This window comes from Cricetulus griseus, chromosome X (genome assembly GCF_003668045.3).
Source record: "Cricetulus griseus strain 17A/GY chromosome X, alternate assembly CriGri-PICRH-1.0, whole genome shotgun sequence".
NCBI classification, from domain to species: domain Eukaryota; kingdom Metazoa; phylum Chordata; class Mammalia; order Rodentia; family Cricetidae; genus Cricetulus; species Cricetulus griseus.
The window spans coordinates 64,898,333-64,911,353 of NC_048604.1; the positions used below are offsets into that span (position 1 = coordinate 64,898,333).

Consider the following 13,021-nt stretch of genomic DNA (forward strand, 5'->3'; position numbering starts at 1 on the left):
ATAGTGAATGTTAGCATAAGTAGCCCTAAATGTTTTGGCATGTGTAATATTAACTAGAATTTAATATTTAATTTATTCTTTTAAGGTAAAATTTTTGTACAATGAAATACACAAATTCTAATCCTCCTGCCTTTTTTTTCTTTTTGCTGTGTTAGGGATGGACTCTGCGACCTTGTGAATATTACAGTAGTGTTCTCCTACTGAACTACAATCTCAGCCATCTCCTTTGATTTTAAATAAAAAGAATAGAGCTTTTAAAAATGAAATAAGTCTTAGTGCTCTTGAATGTCTTTAGATTTTATATGTATTCAAAGTGTGTTTTTCATTTACTTGGCACTACCAAAATAGAAGCAGTTTTGTTATTCTTCAGTGATACCAGATAAAGTAGATACCTGTTAACTTTCAGTAGATTGATATTTACTGCAACAAGAAGCCACCGATAATGATGACAACTAATCATTTCTAAGATTAGTGCTTTGAGAGGAGCTTTCGAATCTATAAGATCCTTCATAAAGATCCTTTTGTGCTTTTTATCTACATTTCTTGTACTTATTTAGATTTCAGCAGTTTTATATAGAACCTAATAGTTTGCTCTAGCATTGTTGGATTTCAGTTTTATGTTATACAGTTTTACTTGTATAGATAATTCAAAGCTAATTTTAAGTACACTTTTTCCCCTAAGGAGACGAAGCCTTATCTAAATCAGTGCCTGTCACAGTGGATGATGATGATGATGATGATGATGACGACAACGACAATGATCCTGAGAATAGGTATGATTCCATCTGTAAGGACTTAAGATTATAACACACCCTAAGCATGGGCGCAAACAGCAACAACGCAACAGCAAGCAGGTTGTAAAAACCAGGAGTTCCTGCCTTAGAAAGACTCATGCACAGTCTTCTTGCAAGTTTGAAAGAAAGGCCAGAAAATGGGCCAAAGCTCAAAAACCTTAAAAGAAAGTAAATCTCAGTATTAACACACCTAGCATAGGGTGTGTTATAAATAAAGAACTGTCAATTTTGTGTTTCCATGTAAACTGTGATAATTTTTTGAGGCTTCCAAGTTTAACAGATTAACTTTTGATGCAAATGAATCATAATAAATGGCAAGAACATACATCTCTATTTGTTTATTGTTTTGTCATTCAACATGGTGGTCCTATTTATGAAGACCTGTGAGGAATGAAAAAAGATTTATATATTTAAGAATTAGAAAATTGCTTTCATACTAAGTATCAGTTGATGAGGTATCCAGGGTGATTCATATTTGAACTTTTTCCCCAAATAAATTAGAAGTAGATTGTATGACATTATTAACTTTACCAAGACTTAAACAATTGGCTGAAATGTAAACATCCTATACAGTTACCTATACTTACCTAAGAGATGCCTTTAAGAGGGAAAAAAAAGACAGCTGTCACAGCAGTAAAGAAAACAGATGTTAACAATATTAAGCATAGTCAATGTGGCTCTATATACATTTTAAACATTTTCTGTTCTTTAGTATAATAGTCATAATATACAATGAAAAGATAGCATGGATGTATAGTGAATGAATGACTTCTCACCTTTTAATAATTGTGTGATATTGAACTGGTGAATTCAACTTCTTTGACATAATTTTTTATTACTAATAGTGAAAAATGGATAGTGTTCTCTTTATTTAATTCTAATACCAAAAATATGTCATAGTCTGGAAATGATTTTATTAAAGAGCACTAAAATGACCATCTATTCCCAATAGAAAGCTCTATTATTAAGAAAATGAAAATATGGGCTGGAAAAATGGCTCAGAGATTAAGAGCACTGGCTGCTCTTCCAGAGGTCCTGAGTTCAATTCCCAGCAACCACATGTTGGCTCATAACCATCTGTAATGGGATCTGCTGCCTTCTTCTGGCCTGCAGGCATACATGTATACAGAACAGTATTTACATAATAAATAAATCTTTAAAAAAAGAAAATGAAAACAATATGTACTTGCTGTCATAAGTTTGTGAGAGATAAACCAAGTACTCTGAGGGCATCTGTTACTTTAGCCCTGTTTTATGTCTTGCTGATACCGACAGGTTTGTTTCAGCCATTGGCATTGTTAGTAGATAGAATATTTTAATTAGGGTGAAAGATTATATTTATACTTAAGTAGAGCTCCATTATAAATCAGTGACAGCCTCTGCTTTCCTTTTTTACTTTTTCTCTTACAAATGTCTGTCCAGTTATTTGATGGGATAATATGAATGAGACCCACAATGGAGTGAGAAAGGTATACAATGTTTTTGTCAGGGATTTTATTCTATACCATTATTGCTGTATTATGAAAGCAATTAGAACTTGATTGCCGTTTGGAATGCTTTCATTTTTCACACATATGCTGCTGTTTTCCTATAAATCCACAAGTCCTCAGATGTTATTAGTAGTTGTTAGCACTTCTTTTTTAACAATGAGAGATGAGCTTTTATATTTAGCCACCAACTAATAATGTTATTAAAGTTTAATTTTTGTTATAGTTTATCAAAAATTAACATTTTCACTTCTAAAATTTTCTGATTTTACCTCTGTAACTGACAGCTGTTTTATTGCAAAGTATCTTTAACTTCATTTTGTATTTGTGATTTAAAAAAAGTACAATCCTGCTGGGTAATTTGGACAGGAATTGGATTTTGTTTTGAGCATGTCTTTATACTCACATTAATATGCCTTTATAAAATATACAATTTATGGCTTGTTTAATATCCACTATACCAAAGAAGCATCTTAATATACATGTGCTATCTACTCCTGATATCCCTGATGGGGATACAAGTATCTCTTTGCAGTATTTTAGTACAGACTAAGTATTTGAACATACATGAATATACACTAAACTACCTTTAAAATTTTGTCTTCAGGTCATGATTAAATCTTGGAATTGTTTTCAATTTCATGTTTTTGAGCAAGATGTATCTTGATAGAGACCATATTGTAATTGTAAATTTGTACACAATTGTATAAATGTATGTAAATTGTGTATAAATTTATATGCTTTGCTTCCTTTGGCAGTATTGTAATTCATGTCCAGTGTTGGTGTTTATAAAGAGGTAACTAGTGTATTGTTTCAAATGCTTAATTTTGGACGCAATAAATTTCTGTAAAACTTTTTCTTGTTCAAACATTTAATTTTAATTATGATGTATCTTTCATAAGAGTTTATGAGACTTTGTTAGGATAATGTTATATAGACTAGTTTGCAAGCCAAAGAAATTATTTCATTTCTGAAATTAAGGAAGTCAGCAATCTTAAAAAACACATATGCTCTTATATTTTGGTGAAGGCTTAATAAACAATTTGCTTTATTCACTTTTTCTGTTTTTAAAGTTGAGAGAGTAAGAAAATAAAAATAAGGCTTTTAAGATCACTAAAAATCCTCAACATTTTACTGTAAACAAACCTCTTTTGAAAGTAAATGTATACCACCGTGAGTTAGAATTGTCCAGTTTATAAATTTCTAGTTAGTTGACTAGATATAGTTTGACCAAAGCACTTAGCTATCATTTTTCTGATTGGTCTTTTTTTTAAAACAAAAAATTAGTGATCATAAAATTTGAACTATATGCAACTGAGAATTTACCTGAGATATTCTATCTTATGCTTTACATACTTTTTGATAGAAGAATAATAAAAATGCCAAAAACCTTGTTGGGTCTTTTTTGTTTGTTTGTTTGTTTGTTTGTTTGAGATAGGGTCTTGCAATATGCCCCTGGCTGGAACTCTGAGAGATCTGCCTGCCTCTGTTACCTAAGTGCTGCGATTAAAGTGTTCCACTGCTTCGTAGGCTTGGCAGAGTTTTTTAAATTATACTCAGTTATGTGATTGTGCCATTATGGTAAAGTTTCATTTGCCTTTTAAATACTTAGTTTTTTTGTTTTTGTTTTTTTGTTTTTGTTTTTGTTTTTGTTTTTGAGACTATCCTGGAACTTGCTTTGTAGATCAGACTGGCTTGGAACTCACAAGATCAGCCTGCCTCTGCCTCCCAAGTGCTGTGATTAAAGGGATGTCCCACCTGGATTGTGTTTTGTTTTCAGTTGTTTCTTCCCTTGAAAAGACATGTCATGTAATTGATAAAAATGTTTGCTTTACAATTTTTAGCCAAAATGCTTGAGAGCAAATGTGTTTCAGATTTTGGAGTTTCTAAGATGTTATACTTACCAAGATTTACTATTTAAATGTTGGAGTACTACAAATCCAAAGGGTTTCAGAGCACATCAAATTTTTGGGGATTTGGAGTGTTGGGTGTATGTATACATTGTGATATCTTTATGTTTTCAATGCTTAGGGACCTCTTGACCAAACATTTTCTCATGGTATATATTTTAAAACTTAATGCTGTCAATGGGCCTCAGTAATAGACTATTAGTGTGTGTTTATCATATTAGTGTATACAAACAAGCACATAACATTCTTGATTGTTTAAGATGGTGTACATGGTTTTAGTAATATTGTTCTTTTTCCTCAGAATTTCTCTGGATGGCACTAAATTAATTTTTTCATAAATGCAAACTCTGGTGTGTAGATTGTTGATTAAAGTTTTTGATACACTTGGAAAGTGGGGCTCTTGTATCATTTGACAATAGGGTTTTGCCTTTCAATCTAGGAAATACACAATTTTGCTGCCCTGTTGGCATGATGTGTATATTCTATTAATGAAGGCTATATACTGTTAATACAGCTTAATTACTTGGGAAGAGACTAATGACTCCTGGATATTGAGCGTTATATAATGAAGATATTTGTTGGATACTTATTTGATTTCAGTAGAATTAGTGAAACAAGTCCCTTAATACAGCTTTAATTTGAAATAAATTTCCAGATGACCCTTTCATATATATAATTATATTCATATATTCTTTTTACAAATTTGCTAACTATGGAATTTTTTCCTGTAGCCTTTCTTTTTATTTTAATGTATCTTATTTAGTTAGTAAAATTATTTTGAATTTTTATTTTGCTTAAAAAAAGACAGCATTTGAGGTAAAGAATTTACTTTTCTTTTTGAGCTAAATGTTTTAAGTATTTACCAGTTTTAAGACAATTCCTTTTAGTTACTTTGTTGATATAGTCGTGGTAAGTATAGTCAATGAAGTGTAATGGAGGTGTCAAAGGCTATAGATAGGATCCACTGGCTGATGAGTAAAGGGTCACCAATTTTATTTTTTTTTTACTAGATGGCTTATCAAAGAAAGAAATATGGTTAGAATTGGTGACCTGTCTCCTTCTGTGGGTAGGGCTTAGACATTATACTACATATCTTTTCTTGTTTTCTGTTCTTCAGTGATATTGGGACTTTGAGTAAATGAGAAATTGTTTCCTAGAGAAAAAAGTTTGTAATTTAGTGTTAGCAAATCTAACTCATTTTTCTGACCTGGTATTCTTTTTTTTAAATTTTGATATTTTAAATTTATGGTCTTAATTCTGTTTTCATCTTAAGAATAATGACTAATAAAGAATGAATTCTTTAATATGACTAAATGTCCTATAATGATGTTAATATATATTTTTCTTAATAAAATTCCTCTAAAACTTAGATTTTTTTGTTTTGTATTTGAGACAGGGTTTCCCTGTGTAGTCCTGGCTGTCCTGGAACTCCCTCTATAGACTAGGCTAATCTCAAATTCACAGAGATATACCTGGCTCTGCCTCCCAAGTTCCCAGCTAAAATAATCATTTTGTAGTTCAGTATGGTTTAAGCAGAATAGCCCATGTTTAAAATATTAGTAACTATGGGTTATTTTTTGAAGACAGTTTTTTCCGGATCCATGTTCCTCTGCTGCTGGAGTGCAGGGATAAAAGCTATACATACACCTTTCACCTTGGGCTCTAACTATGACTTCTTAATTTAACACAGCTTTTCCTTTGCTTGTCCTGCCTTTTTTAGAAAATATTTTGATAATTAATTTTCCTGATACTCCTAACAAAAAGAAAACAGCCTGCTTGTTACTGATTACAGACATTATAGGACATGTGATTGAAGAATTGATTAGGTGGAACTGTTGTTTAGCTTTTGATTATTTACTGATTTCCTATGAATTCTATCATTTTTGGGTATAGATCATCATGCCTTAGTTACCTTTTTGATAGAAAACTTTACATCAAGGAATTTTGAATTTGTGTTAAAATAATATACTATATAAAATTTGAAAATTTCTATAATAACTGGAAATTTTATTTAAAAAATTTAATCTGTGAAGTAAATGACATTGATTAAAATAATGCCTTGTACTCTACTGGAAGGATATGTGTTCACCATTCTTTTCTCACTGAAAATAGTAACCATTCCTTAGCTTTCCACTTTTGGATTGTTTTACAAATAAACTTGGAAAGTATAATGTCTAGTTTTTATGTTACATATGCTTAGAAACTATGCACTTAAGCCAATGATCTTATTTTGTTAACTGTATATTCTATTGTTATACTTTATGCAGAATGTAGACAAACAATTCTTAGTAAACTTTGTTAATTATGTAGGGGTGAACAATACATTGCCCTTTCAAAATGTAATTTTAATTTGAGTTTCCTAAGCGTGTTTTTAGAGCTTCTTAAGTAGTAAAATAGTAGTTTTAGGATATGTTACCCAATGTTTTTCACTGCATTTTAGAGATAAAAACATAGTGGCGTTTAGATTTTTTTTAAATCCAATCCTTGATTCTTCTATTTGCAAAGTCATATAAATTGAATGCCTGTGAAATGTATGTATATGTATTTGCTTATGCATACATACACATCTGTCTTTTAAACTGACTTTGATGTATTTGTTAAGGCATTCATTAGCATAGAAGTAGTTAATGCCTAGAGAGTATACTCTTGGCACACTAAAACTGATTGGGATGTAGGATCTTAGGTTTTCCTTTTGGCTTGTCACACTAGCTAGCTTTGCTTATTTGGTCATGTCATTTGTTGTCTCTTATTTGGAATGTATGCTCCTGACTTCTGACTCTAACATTTTGTGTTCCTTTTTTTTTTTAACTGCTTTTTCTAAAGTGCTCTGATGCAGGAGATCTGTCCGCATAGTAATAAAGCATTATCTTAGTGTTTGTTCTGTAATTTAGAAGACTGAGTTTGTATAGATTTGGGGGTCCTATTCTCTCATGCATCAGCCTGATCATTGTGGGGCTTTACCCTCCCTCCCATATTGTTTTTATTTCTCCCCTCCCCCTTCCCTCCCTTCTAGGAAAATGGAGGCTCTCATTACCCCAGACTCTGCCCAGGTTTGCTGCCACAAGAGTGGCACACCCTGTGCCTTTAATGCTTCTCATAAAGAGTCCTGTTTGCTTTGGATGCTCTACCTGTCCCAAGATACAGTTTTGAACATTGAGATTCCAGGGGCAGTACCTTGTTGCCTGGATGAGTTTCCCAGAAACGTCCTGGAAAGCCTCGAGAAAGGAAACTTCAGAGCAAACAGAATCAACTAGGGATCATGACTATACGTCCATCACAATTCATACCAGCATGGGTCCAGCCGAGGCCACCAAAGTGACGCTTTGCCAGCCTCATCTGGTTCTCAAGTGATGATGTCTTTGAAGTCTCTGTGGCCGGTGACTCCAGAGTTTAGGTAGTAGAGTTACCCTTTATAGCACCTTACAGCAGGTTTTCGAAGTGGGACACATCTCACCTGAACATGCTTGCTCAGGTTGAAGGTTGGCCTCAACCTTTAGGTCCTTTAAATGATAATTTTGGCATGTAGCAGGATTTGTTATAGGTTAGGATTATAGCAGTCATTCTTTGACATATCAGACTCTGGCCATCAATCATTATTGCTTTTGCTTTTTACATGTACTTTTATTTATGTATGAGTCTGTGTGTGCAGGTGCCCACAGTGGCCAGGGATGTTGATGGCCCCTGGTTTGGAGTTGCAGATGATTGTGGGCCTTCTGATGATGCAGGTGCTTGGGATTAAACTCTTGTCCTTGGAAGAGCAGTATATGTGTTTAACCATTTTGCCACCTTCCCAGTTCCCCATCATCTATAATTTATGTGGAATGGTTCAACTTTATTAGTGTCCTTGGCTATAAATAAGATTTTACTTGGCAAAATAATGTTCAAGGACAGTTTTAAAATGCTCTAGTCTTATAAAACTTAAGGAGTCTCCATTACTTTATATTTAATTAGTGATTTGGAAAAAAAGACAATTCTCTGTAATTTATGGTTTATTTGATCTTAAAGTGACCATAATTGTTTCCCATATTTATAGCATTACTGAAAGTTGTTGGCAAGTTATAACTCTTTAGTGTGTGGCTGTGATGTTATTTTTCTGTGATTTATTATATAATTTATTACTCAATATATTGTGTCATTATTTACATTAATATTCCTTAGTTATCTGACAATGTAGAATCTTGAGAGTAAAATAGGTAGCTTTGTATATTCTGACTTCCTACTTAGACATAGTCTTAATAATCCAGAATTTGAAAGAGGAAAAATTATGAGGTTGCTTTCAATTAATAATGTTTTTACAGTTAGCATGAGCTTTTAAGGCTTTTTGAGTTTGTGATCAGAAACGGAAGTCAGATTACTTCCTGGAAGTCAGATTGACACTCCTGGAATCAAGTTTCAGAGAGGGAGGAGTGATGACCAAAGGGGTCAAGAACTTGCTGGAGAAACCCACAGAAACAGTTGACCTGGGCAAGGGCTTGCTCATGGACCCCAGACTGATAGCTGGGAAACCAGCATAGGATTGCTTCAGACCTCCTGAATGAGAATGTCAGTTTGGAGGTCTGGGCAATCTATGGGGCCTCTGGTAGTGGATCAGTATTTATTCCTAGTATATTAATGGACTTTCAGAGCCCATCCCACATACAGGGATACTCTCTCAGCCTAGAGACACAGGGGAGGGCCTAGGCCCTGACCCAAATGATATGACAGACTCTGAAGATCCCCCATGGAAGGCCTTACCCTCCCTGGGGAGCAGAAAGGGACTGGGATAGGGGGTTATTGGAGGGAGAAGGTACTGGGATTGACATGTAAAACAAGCTGGTTTCTAATTTAAATAAAAAAAGATGCAAAATGTATTGTTATACCAATTGATTTTATAAATCTTCATTTAGCTTCTGATGAAATAGAGTTTTATGTTTCTGACCTAATATGCATCACTGCATGTACAAGTTTTATATGCATAGACACATTTACAAAGAATGTATTTTAACTTGAGGAAGATTTTCCTAGTTGATGAGAAGTACTGATATAGTATGTGTTTAGGATGATTTTAGAATAACTTTCCTATAAAGATACTTTCATTCAGTTTTGAAGATCTTTCCTTTATTTGGTAATGGCTTACTAATTTGAGGAAGACATACCAGATTCTCTCCCCTCCCTCCCTCCCTCCCCTCCCTCCCTCCCTCCCCTCCTCCTCCCTCCCTCCCTCCCTTCCCTCTCCCTCCCTTCCCTCCCTCCCTCCCTCCCTGCCTCCCTTCTCCCTCCCTGCCTCCCTGCCTCCCTTCTCCCTCCTCTCCTCCCTCCCAAGTACTGGGATGAAAGGCTTGTGCTGCTACTGCCCAGCTACAAATTAGTTCCTTTTTTTCTGTGTGTGTGTGTGTGTGTGTGTGTGTGTGTGTGTGTGTGTGTGTGTGTGTGTTTCCGAGACAGGGTTTCTCTGTATTGTTTTTGGAGTTTGTCCTGGAACCCCGCTCAGTAGATGACGAGGCTGGCCACAAACTCACAGAGATCTGGTCATTTTCTATGACATCTTCTGATCCATCTGTGTGAAGGAGATAGTACACAATGTCATATAATAAATATTTATGAAAATTTTTGCTTTAGCCTAGTCACTGTGTTTGCTCTGCAGTGAACATTGTATCTATCAAAATTGAGGCCTTAATATATATATTACTACTTCTTACTATGGAGTGAATTCTTGATTGAAATGAAACTACTTGCTAAGCAAGGTAGAGAAGGGTTTCAAAACAAGAAATAACAGAGGTGGCTATGTCTGGTGGCATACAGTACTTGGAAGGCAGAGGCAGGCCTCTGTGAGTTCGAGGCCAGTTCAGGTTATATAGTGATACCTAAAGAAACAAAACCCAGTGAAGGTTCTATAGTCTCAACAATACCATTTTTACTGAATCAGTCAGTCTTGATTGCTGAATGGTTGTCTATGACAAGTGCTTAGAATCTTGCCACCTTCTTTGTGAGCCATTCTATACGGTTTTCTTTTATTAATTACTGGGATTTATGATTATATGTCCAAGGGATACCTAGACTGATCCATGATTATGACATATATAAAACTTTGTTATTTCTTTTATTTTATACTTTCAAGATAATTTTCTTTAGTGCAAATTTGGAAATTTCCTAGGAGTGTATTTTCAGGATATTAGTAAAAGGTGTGTTTTCATTAAGCAGTCCATTTTTCTGTTAGCAAGTTTGTCTTGAGAAGCATCTTGAGAAATTTTGTGCGCAAAGCTATTGTACTTTATTTTTCCTGAAACTTAAAATTCACTTAGGATAATTTGTCTTCTTTCACCCTGTAATCTATGACACTGATGTCCCTTGTCTGCCACAGCTTGACTATTAATGATTGATGGTTGCTTTAGTACGTAATATTTATGGTGTTACTTTGGTTAACCTTTTTATAAAATTAAGGTCCAGACGTGTTATTCTGTAGTTGAAGGTGCTATCTTCTATAAGAGTGATTTGTTATACTTTTTTTTTCTGAGAATCTGTTCTCCTGTTAAGCAAAAACTTTTCTTTGGAGATTTGTCTTTGAATTCCATTGTCAGTGTATGGGATTGAGGAACGATTAGTACAGTGAGCATTTTCTAGAGTGTTCACTGGTAGCTTATGTTAAAACGTGGTTTTTGCCAGTCTCATACCTACAGTATAAAGTGTATTTGATCATATTTTTCTTATTTTGATACAGAGAATTTGTTTTTAATTTAGTGTACTTCATCCTCTCAAAAATACAGCTTTTTATTTTTATGTTTTTACTCTAAAGAATTGCCAAGAAGATGCTTTTAGAAGAAATTAAAGCCAATGTTTCCTCTGATGAGGAAAGATCTTCAGATGATCAACCTGAAGGAGAGAAAAAGAGAATTGAAAAACAAAGTGAAGAAACCCCAGGAGATGAGGGTGAGCTCCCCAAAGAGTAGTTATATGTTGGATTTATAGTTTAATTCCTTAGTCATTCAGTCTGTGAAGATTATCTGACCAAGAAATCTCAGTGAGTGCATTTGAGGTTTTAAAAAAAATGTTTAAAACTTTATTATCACGATTCATTTGCATATATTATGATAACTGTAGAAGTTATTCTAATTGACTTACTGTCAATAAACATGTAAGCAAAATATTTTATACTTTAACGTGATGCACACTGGTGATAGTCTATGTTCAATAACCAAAGGCTGATGAGATTACCTGTTATCACCAATGATACTAAGGTGCACAGATGATTGATATTAAGAAGCTTTTCCATAAATTATGGTAATTTTGAGTAGACAGAATAGTTTGAAAAACATTTAAAAGAAAGTTTGCTAAACAGGGATTTATTAATACATTTTCTTTATTTAGAAGCCCCAAATCAAGTCAATTCTGATTCAGATTCAGATTCTGAAGAATCCAAGAAGCCAAGATACAGACACAGACTTTTGAGGTACAAACTGACTGTGAGTGATGGAGAATCTGGAGAAGAAGAAAAAAAGACAAAGCCTAAAGAACATAAAGAAACCAAAGGAAGAAATAGAAGGAAGGGTAAGACATTTTAAGTTTGGATGTAAAGGAAATACGTGTTTTGTGAATGAGTTTTAGTATTGAAATTTGAGTATATCTGTTCAGACACTTAAACACTGCTCCTAATTGAGTATCCATACATATCTGATCTCATATTTGGCCCCACTGCATTACTAGACAAGGCTGACAGTTTTGTCATTAAGTTTCTTTAGTTTTAGAGTTCAGCCTGGCTTATAACCGAAACCAGGAATATATTAAGGTTTCTAATGCTGTGATAAACACCATGTTCGAAAACATGCTGGGGAGGAAACTTCATTTCATCTTAGAACTCTCGAGTCACTTCCATCACTGAGGGAATCTGGTCAGGAATGCAAGCAGAGGCCATAGAGTAATGCTGCTACCGACTTACTACTCAAGGCTTGGTCATCTGCTTTATAACTCAGGACCACCTGCCCAGAGCTGACCCACCCCATCAATCATTAATCAAGAAAATGCCCTACCATATTGCCCACATGGGGACATTTTCTAAGTTGAAGTTCCCTCTTTCCAAGTGACTCTTCACTTAAGTCAAGCTGGCAAAAAAACAATGACAACAACCTACCAACCAAACAAAAAACTAACCAGTGTAAGCAGACAAAGGAAGAAAATGACCATGGCATTCAACAGCAGTTCTGTCTTATGTCTTTCTCTTACTAAGCGGAGTCCTTCTATAGGTCTTGATTTCAACCACCAATCTGCCTGTTACGTTTCTCTTTTAGAGTCCTTAGATCATTGCTTTCTGTGTCCTGCACATGGTTTTTAATCATCTTTATTGGCAAAGAGTTTATAATCATTTTATCTTGAGCAACATCCTTTGCTTGTAGCCAGACTTAGTTTTCATTAATTTACCTTTGATTATTGCTTACATATGCATGTCTAACTCAATTGTGTTAATCCATATACTACCAAACACCTGCATTTTAATATAGACGTATAGTTTTATAATTACATCTAGAAGAAATTTCACATCTAGAAGTACTGATTTAGTATACCTTATCTGCTAGGCTTAGTACCAGAAATGCTTTGGTTTAATGGGTTTTTCCCCCCTTTTTGAAATATTGCTGTGTAAGTAATGAGATTGTGGGGGGAGGATATCCTTATCAAAATACAAACTTCCTTTATGTGTCTGTCATCTATACTTCATGTACATAATGAAGTATTTCTAGTGCACCTACATTTTGACTGCAACTTAGCACATGAGTTTAGATATTTTCACTCATGGAACATGTTGATATTCATAGGCCTCAGATGCTGGAGCATTTCATATTTCTAAATAAGGTTGTTCAGC

At 34.2% G+C, this 13,021-nt stretch overlaps 1 protein-coding gene across 12 annotated transcripts in view; it reads left to right on the forward strand.

Moving 5' to 3' along the window:
• Atrx (ATRX chromatin remodeler) overlaps positions 1–13,021 on the forward strand; it is a 141,492-nt gene that overhangs the window by 65,743 nt on the left and 62,728 nt on the right. For all 12 annotated transcript variants that reach the window (XM_027432904.1, XM_035450023.1, XM_027432908.2 and 9 more), the window contains 3 exons: positions 683–773; positions 10,964–11,097; positions 11,536–11,715. In XM_027432904.1, the coding sequence (XP_027288705.1) occupies positions 683–773; positions 10,964–11,097; positions 11,536–11,715 (405 nt within the window). The remainder of the gene's footprint in view (positions 1–682; positions 774–10,963; positions 11,098–11,535; positions 11,716–13,021) is intronic.